General features: G+C 37.9%; 1 protein-coding gene across 1 annotated transcript in view; it reads right to left on the bottom strand.

The window, feature by feature from the left end:
• LOC114459565 (neural-cadherin-like) overlaps positions 1-15300 on the bottom strand; it is a 494937-nt gene extending 479637 nt beyond the window's left edge. The window contains exon 1 of the mRNA XM_028441778.1: positions 14279-15300. Coding sequence (XP_028297579.1) covers positions 14279-15281 — 1003 coding nt within the window. The 5' untranslated portion in view covers positions 15282-15300. The remainder of the gene's footprint in view (positions 1-14278) is intronic.
• Positions 15301-15538: the final 238 nt, after the last annotated feature.

The following is a 15538-nucleotide window of genomic DNA, read 5'->3' as shown; positions in this document are numbered from 1 at the left end:
ATTTTTGCAATGCTTTTATGAAGTCATTCATGTATAATATGAACAGTAAAGGGCCAAATATGGAGCCCTGGGGTACTCCCTGATTTATGTCACACTGGTCTGATTTTGCATCATTTAATTGTACATATAGCTTTCTATTCTTTAAATAACTTTTGATCCAATTTTGAGCAAAACCTCTAATTCCATATTTGTCCAGTTTCCAAAGTTGTCTTGAGTGATTCATTGTATCAAGTCTATGAAATTATTTCCCTTGTTATTGTTTACAGTTAGTTCCATTATAACCATCTCTGTGGAATGATCTTTCCTAAAACCAAACTGACTATTGTTTAGGATATTTTCTTTTTTTAATGAACTAATCCAGTCCGACATTTTAAAAATAAGTTTTTTTGAATTGATTGTGCCCTGTTCCCCAAAAAAAGAAATGCACCAAAAGGACAACAAAAAAATAACAGCAAACAAATACAAAATGAGTCCAAACATATAGAAATGACAGAAATAGCACAAAGGGTCAAAAAAATGACTCCCAAAATTCAGCAAAATGAGCAAGAAATTACAGAAAAATACAAAAAATGACATAAATTTAAAATAAAAAAGCAGTAGCAAAAAAATCGAAACTAAAATTCTCAAAAAAATAAACAAAATAAAAATGACAGAAATTGCACAAAGGGTCTACATACACACACAAAATGACTCCCAAAATAAAGCAAAAAATTCTGCAATTTAAAAAAAATGCAAATAAATACAAAATGACTCGAAAAAACAAACAAAAATTACAGAAATGGCACAGAGCGTCAACAGATAATCACAAATATTCTCCAAAAACACACGAGATGACAAGTATACAGAAAAATATGCTAAATTACTCTCAAAACCACAAAAAACAACAAGAAAAAAGACAGAAAAATAAACTTAATGACTCCCAAAAAACAGAAAATTACACAAAATGAGTAAAAAAATATACAAAATGTGTAAAAAAAATATATATATACAAAATCACAACATGAATAAACAAAATCACTTCAAAAACACACAAAACACAAAACTTAAAGAGTAAACAAACATTTGTTCTTTGGCCCTTGGATGAATTTATCATATTTTTGTGGCTCCCACTGTGATAAAATGTGCCCATTTCTGCTATACAGTTGCAATTAAATCTGCTCATCAATATAATTGATAAAAACCAATATTACTCATTATCAAGTTCCACGTGAACCATTTAACTAGCTATTTAAATCTTTTGTTTAGGTCTGGGAGTAGCAACAGGACATTTTATGTGTACAGTATATATATTTGTGGGACATTTTCTGGGATTTTTGTTTTTTTTTTTTCCTTAGAATTTCAATTAATAATTGACATTTTGCAACAAATTGTAGTATTCTGCAGTAAACAGCTTAAGCATGAATTCAATTACCCAGTGAACACAATCATTAGTATTGTTATTTATTTTTTAATGCAGACCTTTGTAACAAACGTTCCATCCACAAAGACTTCAGTCTCTGCAGGCTCTGCATAGCATAGCATAGCATAGCATAGCATAGCATAGCATAGCATAGCATAGCATAGCATAGCGAGTGTTTCTTTATCAGCCGTCGCCGCGGTTTGAGAAATATGATTGTAATTTGTTAGTGAAGGTAATTACAACAGCACCGTGCACCGAGCTGTGGACGACTTGTTACCACAGAAGCAGCTTAACTTCAGATTTCAGACGATTTAAACGAAGAACGTCTTTGATAACGCACAAAAAAACACAACGAAGAGAAGCAGTAGAGCATGAGTGTCAAACTCAAGGCCCGGGGACCAAATCCGGACTTTTACAGCATCCAATTCGACCCGCAGCAGAAATAAAAAACGTCAGAGAAGCAATGAATCATTGTGTAAATTATCAACTCACTCTGTTGTAGATATTTCCAAAATAATACACAAATTCAAAGAAACTGCACAATATTAGCAAAGCTCACATTTTCACCTAAAGAAATGGCACAAAGTCTCTACAAAAATACCATAAAAACTCTCAAAACACAAAATGATCCCAAAAAAAACAAAACAAAAACAAAAAACACACAAAATGACAGTAAAATACAAAAAATGGACATTAATTAAAAAATAAAAAAGCAGCAGCAAAAAAATACATAATTACATAAATTGCACAAAGGGTCTACAGAATTTACAAATAAGGACAACAATTAAAAAACTGCAAATAAATACAAAATTACTCCAAACAACAAAAAATAAACAAAAACTACAGAAATTGTCAATCGTCAAAATCACTTCACAAATCTTCTCCAAAAACACAAAAGACAACCACAAATATTCAGAAACATTTTCTAAATTTCTCCAAAAACACACAAAATAAGAAAATTACACAAAATGAGCAAAAATTATCCAAAATCACAACATAAAAAAACTAAATGAATATAAAAACCGGACACAGGTCAGATAGTGGAGCCCAGAGCTCACAGATCTATGGACACAGGTCAGATAGTGGAGCCCAGGGCTCACAGATGGACACAGGTCAGATAGTGGAGCCCAGAGCTCACAGATGGACACAGGTCAGATAGTGGAGCCCAGAGCTCACAGTAACCATGGTGATGCTGTGTTTAGTTGTTATGCTGCAAAGAAGTGGAACAAACTGCAGCAGAGCTGAAGTCAGCATCACATGTGAACATTTTTAAATCAAAGTTAAGTTTTTTCTCTACTACGTATGATTGAGAGAGATTTATGATCATGTTGATGATTTTAAATGATTTAAGTGATGATTTTAAATGATTTAAGTGATGATTTTAAATGTTCTTATTGATTTTAAACAGTTGAATGTTTTATCATGTAAAGCACATTGAGTTGCCTTGTATATGAAATGCACTATACAAATAAATGTGCCTTGCCTTTAAAAATGAAAACGCTGTGACCTGTTTTAACCTTTGACCTCCTGCTAAATTTACATCTTAATAAAAACAATGCACAGTGCAATATTTCTGTTCAGTATGTAAATCATAAATGTTCCCACACATTCCGTCGCTGTCTTTTTCTCTTCAGTAAAGTTGGATTCTCGCCGTTTTTTGACGTTTGAATTCCTTCTGGTGAAAATCACTTTTTTCCCGTCAGAAACTCTCAGCTATAGATGAATATATTCCAGGTGAGTACAGCATGAATGTTTGCTGGGAAATATTCTTCTCTTTGTGTGATCTTTGACTTTATATAAAAGATAGACAGAAAAAAAACAGACAGGCAGAGAAAATAGCATCTTTCCTCACACAGGGATGTTGGCAACGTGTGCAGTTCTTTTTTTCTGGCAGCTCTAAACAAACTGTGATCATCCATCATGAAATGATTTATAATTGAAACGGCCAAATCACTGCGTATGATCTGGAGTTTGTTGAGATTTATCATTCTTTTCATTCCTCATCAAACAACACTTTTAGATACTGTTAGTACGAGTGTAACGCAATATGTTTCAGAAACGTGTGAAACGCTCAGAGAATCCTCCTCCTTTCTCACACTTTCACTTCAGCAACTTCCATTTCAGCATTTTTACCTTCATAGACGCAGATGTCTGCACGTTTGACCGTTTTTAGAAAAAGTCTGAGGTCACTTCCTGTATAGTTCTTTTTTATTGCTGCTCAAAAGCACAATGTTGTGCATAAAAATACATGAAAAGCATAAATCTTTGTTACTGAATCTTTTGCAACTTAGTCAAATAGAAATAAAATATCCTCCAATGTTTTTATAAATGTGTCCTAAAACCTTCTAAACGTACTTATTAGTAGATCTGTGTCTAACAAAACACATTATTATGAACCATATTTATTTAAATTACATAAATGGGACTACTTTACCGTTTTAGAGCCTGTGTTCCTCCATGTTTAAATCACATGACTGATGATGTCACTCGGCTCATTACTGAGTAGCTTTTTACATCATTAGAGGCGGACGTACATTGTGTGATTTCTCCAATCGTTGTATTCAGCTCCAGCTCAATTGTAGAGTCTGAATGTTCTCAGCTCACGATTCATGTTCTCACACTGATACACTCTGACTGCTCATACTGTACGTTCATAAATGACACGTAGGGGTCTTGTTTCCGGAAATGCAACATACAAATTAGAAGAAGAAGAACTCTGAAACTCGCCATTAAAACAGAAGAAGAAGAAGAACCAGGAAGTGGAGAGACATTCACAAATCTCAGCAAAAAGAGCTTTGAAAAAAAAAAAAAGACGGCGATGTGATGGACAAGAAGTACACTACACCGTGTACGCCACGCCGCGTACACCACACCACGTACACCACACCACGTACGCTACACCATGTATACTACACCATGTATACTAAACGATGCACGATTTAGCCGAGACTCAGCCCGATCCCAAAAATAGACGCACAAGTAAAAAATCGGCTCAAAATGGGTCAAACATTGCACAGTGTATACCTGCATTTAGCAGCTTTTTACATCCTTTAGCAGCTTATGGTTTTAAATCTGTTAAATGATCTATAAATCAGGCTGAATGTTTCACTCCAATAGAAAACAATGGGATGATTACAGGCAGTGGGGCCGTGTGACATCATCAATCACATGATTTAAACATGGAGGAACACAGGCTCTAACAATGTACAGTAGTCCCATTTTTAAAAGATAATAAATATGATGCATAATAATGTGTTTTGTTAGAAATAAATCTACTAATAAGGACATTTTAAAGGTTTTAAGCCAAACTTTAAATGTATGTAGTAATTTACTTGATTAAAGCTCGACTAATATAAGCTGCACTAAAATAAGCCTCCAAACATGTAATTGAACTCGTAACAGGATGTTAAAGAAGTTTAACTTGGCTTTTATTGTTAACGTGCAGAAATAAAGACGGAGAAGATACAAAGAACGACTTGTGTGTTAATACATATATTAACCATTTGACTAATTAAACCAATGAATCACTTCATCAATCAGTGCTAACAGGAGTCCCTGCAGTCAGAGGACACCATGAAACAAGCCGTTAGAGACGAGGACGACGGACCTTTTCAGGGAAATTAATGGGGCTCTTCCTCGTCTTCTCATACACGTTGGCACTGCATTAATTGAGCAGAGAGAATGAGAGCCAGGGGATGTGAAGCCCACACACCACCAGTAGAAACAGAAACAGTAGTAAAGTCTCATCTCACTGCAGAACGCAGAACACTCCGCTGGAGGAACGTTCCCACAAAGATACAGAACCAAGCACAGGATCCAGGCTCTTCATCTGGATTTGTTGTGTGAGCTGATGTGGCTTCACACGTTTAGCTGAAATATAAAATCTACGGTAGGGATGCACAGTAAATCATTTTCTAATCGTGATCACAATTTAGGTTGCAATTACATTTACCTGATCAATTTAAAATATGGTCTCTGCACTGTGTAATAGTGAATTTATTTAGTTTGCCTTTGGTACATTTAAAATTATTGGAGTAATAGTTTTTCATCATTTTTTATAATTCTAATTCAATTTTAAATATTAATTTTGCACTGTACACTATACACCTATTGTTTGTTTAAAAGTAGTGCAATAAAAACAGATTCTTCCCATATATGATAATTATTTGTGATTATAATTTTTAATACAATATTGATCAAAATAAATGTGATTATCATTTTGGCTATAATCATGCAGCTCTATTCAAAGGTAAAAAAAGGGGGAAATGGCCAGTCTAGACATTTACTCAAATAGTAATGTATCACACGTAGCTTTAAGGTTAATTATTGACAGTGTTGGGAACGTTACTTTAAAAAAGTCATTAGTTATAATTACTCACTACTTGTTCTAAAAAGTAACTGAGTTAGTCACTGAATTACTCTATAATAAAAGTAACTCATTACCAAGGAAAGTAACTATTTGTGTTACTGTTAAAAAAAAAAAGTTGCTATTTGTCAAAGAATTCAGAGTTTTTCGATGCGTGTGTTGTTGTGAGGCGCTTCATTAAATTTGAGTTACTTACAACAGATGTGGACAAAGTCTTCACTCCTGGATATAATGAACACTTCACATGTACGTTCTTGTCTTTGACCATAATTAATATAAAGTAGTGTTTGTATCGTCACCTTAAAAATGACAACTTTTCATCAAACTCACCATCTCTGCTGATTCATCACATCTGCTCTATGTGTGTGTGTGTGTGTGTGTGCGCGCGTGCGTGCGTGCGTGCGTGTGGCGCGTGTGCTGGCACGTCGCCTTAGCCAATCATAATCGCTCATCTTGTTTTTAACCCGCCTCCTCTTGCTGGCACATGTGTAAAAACACTGGCTCTGATTGGCTACCATGAAACATGACGCCGCCTTAGCCAATCATAATCGTTCATCTTGTTTCTAACCCACCTCCTCACTGCAGCTGAGTCAGAATCCAGGGATACTTTCGGATAAAAATGTATTCAATGCATGTAACGCACCGCATTTAACGTTCAGTAACGATAACGGCGTTGTAACGGCGTAAAAAGTAATTAGTTAGATTACCCCGTTACTGAAAAACAAATGCCGTTACCTAACGCCGTTATTTTAAACGCCGTTATTCCATACACTGATTATTGACTTTTAAAGTTTGAGTGTCTAGTCAATATTATTTATTATACATATACATTTTTTTTTAAACAAAATCCAGCCAAAACTTGTGCATGTTTTGGTAAAACATCAGATTTAAATAACGGCTGTAAATAAAGAGTGAGTGAGTGAGTGAGTGTGACCAATGTGGACAGAAATCTGCATCTGTCACAGTTTTAATTAATCACACAGCAGCAGCTGAGTGATCACAGCTGCTGCTGCACGAGGCACGAGTCTGTTTGGCTTCAAATGTAACTAAGTCCATATTTCTAGTGCAGTATAATGTTTCACCTTATGGGGGCGCTGCACTTTCTCCAGGGTTAAAAGAACGTAAGAGGAAAAGGATTTACGCACACCTGAGAACGCACGTAAAGCCAGATTTGAATGGGAACACCCACATTTCAGGGAGGCTCCACCCACAGTGCGTAACTGGGATGAAGGTGCGTAGTGACTGACTTAAGTACAGGAGGAGAATAGCACACAGCCAGAAACAGTTAGTTAGTTAGTTGGTTGGATGGTTGGATAGATAGTTGGATGGTTAGTTAGTTGGTTGGATGGTTGGATAGATAGTTGGATGGTTAGTTAGATAGTTGGATGATAGATAGATAGATAGATAGATAGTTAGTTAGGTCAGAGAATGACAATGAAACAGAAAAAAAACGTATGAACTAACAGAGCAATGCTAAAATCTTTCCTGTCCCCACTTTAAAAAATACTACTTTTAATTCAATAAAGTGATGAGTTTGTGTTTAATGTGAGAGGAATGTGAACACAATACAAAGTGAATAATAATCCATCATTAGAGTTAAAAACAGGCCAACAGAAGCTCAGCAGTAGCAGAGCTTCGTCAAGAGACAAAAAGAAGTTAATAAAGATCCTCACGAGGAACTCTGGCATTCCCTGTCTATCTATCCAGGAATCATGTCGGAGGCTTTCCTTTTCCTCTCGTGGCTCCACTAAAGACTGAATCCTTGGAGGGAGTGAATAAGAATGTAAAAGAGAGCAAGAGAGGCAGAGTGAGATGGGATTACAGGGATAATGTGAGCAGATGGAGGAGGTCGGAGCTACAGCGGGAACTTCCACTCCAAACGGATTAACGGACTTCAAACCAGTCACCAGGAACCAAAACCACGCCACGTTTATTACGCGGCCCCCGGGAGCTTAGCTCGGAAATGAAAACCCGCTGTTTTACAGGGCAGAGCAAAGACCAGACATTAAACTGTGACTCTGGTCTCTTTTAATCCCCACAAACCCCCAAAGGTTCAGCTTTACTCAACTCTAAAAAAACTGTCTATCTGGCAAACATTGACCCTTATCCACTGTAATAATAATACCAGTGCTGTTTGAGCATTAAAGATAAAAATACACACATGGATGTTTAATCACAGCAACAAAAACTGCTCTGACGACAGATTCCAACACATGGAGATAAAAGTGGAATTATTATTACATGCCTCTGATTCATAAATGAAGCATTTTAAGAACAAATACAGATTTCTCTTTGTTCTGCAGCTTTTTATATAAAGCAAATGGAAATAATATTCATTCACACATCAGCCGTACTGGTGAAGAGCAGCTATATATATATTTTATCAAAGACTAATAATTATAAGCAACGAAATGAAAATTCTTAGCCAAAAAGCGTTTGCTTGTGTCATTACATCTTGCTTTGGCCGAAAACCGAAAATGCACTTTTCAGCTGTTTTTGCCCGAATATTTTTAGTGGAAAAATTTTCAGTGCATCACTAGTAATAAGAGCAGATCAAATAAATGCATGAAAGTTAAAAAAAAAAACACACACAGATAAATCAAGACGCATTCATTGATAATGAATGTTCTACATTAGTGACTTAAGGACGAAACTGGGGATGTAAAGATTAATTGAGAAGCAGTTAAAAATCGATTCAAAGGTGTCACGGTTCACATTGATACTCTGAGGGCGCAATTATTTAGAATTTAAAATTCAGGACGCACCACCGTGTTTTAAATCAGAAGTGTGGAAGCATGTTGGCTTCCCTAAGACAAAATGAAAGAAGTGAGAAAGAAAAAATCCAAGGTCAGAAGGTCACAGAGAGGAAACGGAAACAATAGAGAGAATGAAAGCCATAGTTTATTTATTTATAATATTTGATATGGGATTTGTTTTAAAGTCCAATTGTTAACACAAAATACATTTTCAGTTGCACTTTTAAAAAGATAAATAACTATTATGTAGTTTTACTGTAGAGCCAGAATTTAAATGAATAAGTTATTTCTTTATTTGTATTATTTATTTCATTCAGGATTTGTTTATATTAAATAACATTGTTTTACATAGTTTAACCAGGAATTATTTTGACAGAAAGATAAAGGAAAACAGTACAGAAAAGAAATATGAATATTTATCAGTCATTTGTCTACAGAATCATTTTGTAAAATAAATTGTGAGAGAATTGTATCGTAAATTGAATAACTAGGGATGCACCAAAATGAAAATGATTGGCCGTAAACTGTTTGCTTGCATCATTACGTCTTGTTTTCACTGAATAAAAGTAAATAAAATTTACTTTTCGGCCATTTTTACTTTCTGGCCAAAACACATTTAATCACCGCAACAGGATGTTTCAAACACTGCGTAATATTAACATAAAATATTTTTTTTATTTTGGTGGTTCAGTTTTAGGCCTTTGTTTTCTCATTTTTGGTTTCGGATAAGATTTTTCACTTTGGTGCATTCCTAAAAATATTAAAAATATTAAAAATAGTCCCTCACTATATCGTGATTCACCTTTCGTGGCTTCTGTGTTTCGCAGATTTTTTTTACGGTGCAATTTTGGATGCATTGTTTTTTACAGCATATGAACACGCATTGTGTTCTGCGTCCTGATTGGCTCATGCTGCGTTCACCCACCAGCAACACATCCAACACGGTGAGTTTCACTACCTGCTAAAGTGAGGAGCTGTGCTCCTTTTTCTCCTCTCATAAACATAAACCACCAGTGAAAAAAGCTGGTGTGATTAGCCGCTAATGCTATGCTAGCTCAGTGCTACAGAGAGAACTTTTATCTGCTACAACCACCTCCTCACTGATTCTCCTCCATGACTAATCCTTCCTAGTCCTGGTTATAAAGGGCGTGTCCTACAGCTCCAGGTGGTCACACAGCTTCTACTCCATGGTTGAATGGATGAACAGACCAGTGTACGTGTTGACGTGACGTCATCATCATCAACAAAGCATCAATATCTGATCACTAGCAGTGTGACTCTGAAGTGATGTATGTTTGAAAACAGGTTTATGTTTTAAAATCTATAAAGGTTTGAACTTTGAGAGTTTAAACAAGTGAGAAATGTTCATTCCTGTCTATAACCTATTGCAGGTTATTTTTAGAACAAAATCCACGATAAATGAGGAACTATTGTAAATAAGTAATGTTGTACTTGAAAAGAAGCTCCATCATGTTTCCTCCACAAAAACAAACCTTTATCACCAAATCAACACATTTTCTTGTAAACTTAGCATTAATCTACTTCATGGATGTTTACATCGTACAGTCTGAGAGACACCAGCATGAATCTGAGAAATTTTCAAAGCAAGTCAACTTTACACGATTGCGGAAACATCATAAAACATAAAAATTCAACATGTTTGTTTCACTCTCTCTCGCTTTATGAAAAATCAGGATCCAACATGAGACAGACATGCTTCACATTCAAGTTGTGGGACAACATCACTTTTAAGATACATTTTACACCATAAAACAAATGGACAAAAATTCCACCATTTCTCACTACATGTAGTGGTTTGAGTAGTGATCATGTTATCCTGTGATTGAAAATTAACGCAGAGCTTCATCTGAAGTGTGTTTTTAAATCAGATTATTATGACTGCATTTAAATGTAAAAAGGCTGTGGTACAAAGACATGTTTAGGTGATGGTTAGCATTGTGGCTAACGATGATGTAATCTGGTGTGATTTCACCGTAACCATCACATTTACTTAAATCATCTGAAGCATACAAACTAAAATGAAAAACACTAGTTGACTTTATTATTAACCTTAATATTGTGTTTGGGACAATTTGAAGGAGTTTAACCCTTTAATTACTCTCAAATATCACAAACACATTTTACCTTACCTTACATTATATTTGCCTCCAGAAAATGATTTTTTATAAAATTATTGAGCAAGTTTTAGTGTCAGACACTTTGTTTATTTGTTGAATCCATAAATAAGACCTTGATAATGAAACCGTGACCTGTTCTCTAGCGCCACCATCAGGTCAAACTTCTTTTATATTAGAATTCATTTAACTGGAATAGTTTTCATCCTAATCTCCTCAGATTCACGGACAACATTAATGAGCACTAGAGTATCAACCCTATTGGTTGTGGAGATTATGACCTTTGCTGCAGCGCCACCATCAGGTCAAACCTTCAGTTTTACAGTTACTGCATCTAAAAAATATTTCATACAAATCTTTTCTAATTTGGGGTTCACATTCATGACTCTTATGCAATGAACCAGATGAAGGTGACCCCACCCCCCCTTCCTCTCATAAACAAATTATTTACGTATTTTTATCTAAGTTTTGCAAAATACTTAGGGTTCTTCACTATAAAGTTTCAGATACAGCATCCTCTACGTCACTTTCACTGGGAATGAGCTGTTCCAAAACTGCATTGACTGTAAACATTTTCCTTGACAATATTTTTGAGAGAGAGAGAGAGAGAGAGAGAGAGCAGATCACAATACACAGGCAGACAAGCTTTAAAGAGCTAAAACAGCTTAAGGTCATATTGACCCCAGAGTAACACTGATGCGTGAAATATGTGTTCAGCATATTGATAAAATATCATCATGATCATTTTATTGATAAACATTGAATGGGGTCAAATTGACCCTAAGGACAATAGGAGACGTAATTACCTGAAAAGTATCTTAACAGGGAAAGATGATGAAACACAAAAGTGTAACGTGATGCAGAAATTACCGTAGTAAACCCTGAAATGTAATTTAAATTTTAGAACGTAAAAAGCGGACGTCCATGTGTTTAATAGTGGTTTGGCAGCTCTGAGCGTCTCCTAATGATAGACGAGCACGTTGCTCTGCAGCGGTGTGACGGTGTGAAGCACTTTTAGACGCTAATCAAAGCTCTATGCAGATCAAGTCCATACATCACGTCACCAGGCTTTACAGAGTGCCTTTTTCAGGCTGAAGCAGCACATTTAAAAGTCCACCCAAAAGCACATTTTATCAAAAATAGTTGGAAACACATCAGCAGAGGAAATCCATTAGCATCTGAGAAGTGTCAGATTTACATAAACACACTTTTCTTTCCTCGTCCATCACTAACTTGAGCTTTCTACGATCAAACTGCTGTAGCTTTTATTTCTCACTGTCGTACAAAAATACAATGAGACACTGAGTCCATGATTTATATAAACAGAGATTCCCTATGTTGCATATACAGGATCTGTAGTTAGTGAAGTATACATTAGAGGATTAGTGTCACTGAAAAAAAACAAGGTCCAATATGTTTTTATCATTATTATTGTTCTGAGAAAAAACTCAGAATTCTGAGATTAAAGTCATATTTCTGAAAAGAAAGTCAGTAAGTTTAAAGTCAGAATTCTGATTTTAAAAAGTCGTGTTAATAAAGTCAGAATTCTGAGGAAAAATAATTTCTCAGATTAAAGTCATAATTCCAAGAGAAACATAAAAAACAGTCAGTTGTTAAGTACACCATACTTAATTAAATAAAGTAAAATTAATAGGTATATATTAGGAAATTGATGTTTACAAATTCATGCAATCAATGTTATTAGTTTTAAATACAAAGGATTGTGTGTTTTGAAAGTCTAAATTTCTTAATAAAATTAGAAAGAAATACCTAATAAATAATCTGTTACATTTAAGAAAGAGAGGTATTTGTGATATGAAATTACAAGTCACAACTTCACTGCACAACTTGTGAGCATTTATTCCATTAGCTGTTGTGCTGCGGCAGGGTTAAAGATTTAACGTCACATTTTAGCTCAACGTTAATGTGTTTTGAAGGTAATCAGTGGGACAAAGAACCAATATTGCATGCAGTTCCTGAGTGTAGATCAGTGCTGTGTGCCAGGAGCAGCCTCAGCTTGTTTTCTGCATCAGGACGACTCGCATTAACCAACGACCAATAGGTCACATCGATCAGGGGCGCTCCCCCAGTCAGAAGCTGTTAACTGCTCTGATTAGAACACGCGTCCGTCCACTAGACACCCACGGATAAATAACAGGACGCCATCTCATTACAGACTCTATCTGAATGACAGACAACATTCTCTGCACAGATTCTGGCCCTGCAGTCCATCCTCAGGTCATAATTAACCCATTTAACTATTGGTGGGCCCATCCCAATCCTCGTTAGTTCAGTGGTTCTCAACCTTTTCAGCACACGACCCCCAAAATAAAGGCCCCAGAGAGCAGGGACCCCCACTGTAGCTGAAGGTGGTTGAACACAGACATGAACATTGAAGAACAGTCATGTGGAGACAGGACCATCTATAAGGGGGAATAAAGGGGAGAGATTTTTGGGGTCCATCCATAAAGTCAGTAAAATGATGGTCTATTGTTCTATGAATCTGTGATAACCACATTTATTTATTCATCTGAATAATATCCACTGTTATCCAGGAATGTTTATTATTATTATTATTATAGTCATCTTAAAGATGGAAATCATGGTTTTAATCACTAATAAAATGGTTCAAAGTGACCAAAAATGGTGGAAAAAGGACAGAAATTGGTTAAAAGTTTCTAATTAGTGGCTGAAAGCATATAGAATAGTAGTAAAGGGGCATAAAGTGACAATATTGGAACAATTAGTTTAAACTGGCAGATAATGGGCATGACGAATGGTGAATGTAATTAAACTGGCAAAACAAAAAAAAAAAAAAAAAACCTAACTCTGGTAAAAAGAGGTTAAAAGTGACAATAATGAGTCAACATATGTGACATTATGTGTAAAAGTGGTGGAAAGGGTTTATAAGGGCTGAACATGTCTGAAAGTGTAAAAAATGTGCAGAAAAGGCATTGAAATGTGATGTAGAAGTGTCAGAAATATGAGTAATGTAGCAAAAATGCAATAAAAAAAAAGCAAAAATATGGCAAGAAAAAGTGATGAAAATAGGTTGAACAATGGAAAATTTGGTGTAGTTGCAGAAAAAGGTAAAAAAAAAAAAATAAGCAACAATGGGCTCAAATTGTTACAAAAACAGAAATGTTCTTAGTTTCTTAAAACCACCTTGTGACCCCCAGTGTCTTGCAACTACAAATGGGGTCCTGACCCCAAGGTTGAGAACCGCTGCCTCATATGAATCCTGCATCTGCACTGATGAATGAGACTCTGTTAAAACCAACACAATCTGCAGCTTTGGGAGGAACACCTGTAGGGTGTGTGTGTGTGTGTGTGTGTGTGTGTGTGTGTGTGTGTGTGTGTGTGTGTGTGTGTGTGTGTGTGTGTGTGTGTGTGTGCGTGTGTGTGTTTTCTCACAATCACTGAACAACACACGTGGCCTTCACAGAACTTCTCCAGACACTGATTGACAGCTGAGTGTCTGTCACTCAAAGCTCATCTCAAAGTTATCCAATTAACCCATGACAGAGTCTCCGTGCGCTTTTACGCACTGGTATCAAACCCATCCAACAGCACTGACAGGACACGGGTCGGTTCGGTGGAACCCCCTCCCTCACTGACTCACCCCTCTTGTCCTGCACTCTGACAGCGACCTCCACCAGCGGCTCGGTCTCCCGGTCCAGCCTCCGTGAGATGACTAAATCCCCGGTGTCTCTGCTCACGGTAACCGGAGAGCTCTCCGCGTCCGGCTCCATCAGCTCGAACGTGGCGGACTGGAATCGAACCGGGTTCAGGTTCATCACCACCGCACCGATGCCCGCGTCCTCAGACACGTTGATGAAAAGCGGTTTTTCCGCCTCCAGCACTGAGCGGGACTTCCTCTTTATTTTCTGAGAGTTTCCGGGTGAGGTGGTGACGGGCCACTGCCGCGGGCTCACCTCCACAGAGACGCCCTGGCTCGTGCGCGGCGGCCACCCCCGGTCCCGAGCAAACACTTGGAACTTAATGGGTTGATCCAGACCCAGGATGGAATCCACTAGAAGGATGTCACCGCTTTTTGGCACCGCGTAAAAACGCCCGTTTTTAGGGAGCGCGAAGTAGATGAGGTCCGCGTTCTTTCCACTGTCCGCATCACGCGCACGCACCGTGTAGATGGCCGTGCGCAGCGCAGTGGAATCATCCACGCTCAGTTTGACACTGGCACCGGGGAAAGTGGGCTCGTGGTCGTTCGTGTCCAGAACGTCCACTTTGATGGATGCCACCACCTCCTCCGCGGAGAGTCCCGCGCACACCAGGGTGAGCGCGTACTCAGCGCGTTCCTCCCGGTCCAGAACCCCGCACGTCTTCAGTAGCACGTTACCCCGGTGGTGGTGCACGAACACGCGGAAATTCTCGCTTCCTTCCCCCAGGAGCCGGAAGGTTCCGGGCTCCCCGGGAGCGCACGGGCGGTGCGCGTTCAGCCGCTTTAACGGGATGCTCAGCCCCTGGACCCGGGACCCCGGAGAGGAGTTCTCAAACACGTGTCCGTGGAAGAAGGAGAACTGGTCCGCGGTCCGGTTCCCGAGCGCGCACGGAACCACAAACGGTAAGAAGGCGATCCAGAGCATGGCTGTGCGTGTGCGCATCATCTCTGCTCCTGTGCACTAAAGAGCTGCTGTCTCACAGAAAGAATCCATGCGTGCACGCGTCTCCGTGCCCGTGGCTGCACTAGGATCCAAAAGTTTGCAGAAAGTGTAGCGCACGCAGCATCGCTCTGTGATGTGCGTGTGCAGCTGATGTGCGTGTCTCCTCTCCACCGTCTGCTGCCTCACCAGCAGCAGCTCGATCACTCCGTGCGCGCTCCTGGCCTCTCACAGGCAGCTCGGGTGCGCGCTTATCTCCGTCG

This window comes from Gouania willdenowi, chromosome 3, assembly GCF_900634775.1.
Source record: "Gouania willdenowi chromosome 3, fGouWil2.1, whole genome shotgun sequence".
Taxonomy (NCBI): domain Eukaryota; kingdom Metazoa; phylum Chordata; class Actinopteri; order Blenniiformes; family Gobiesocidae; genus Gouania; species Gouania willdenowi.
The sequence above is the reverse complement of the archived record's forward strand: the minus strand, read 5'-3'. Positions and strand labels throughout refer to the sequence as shown.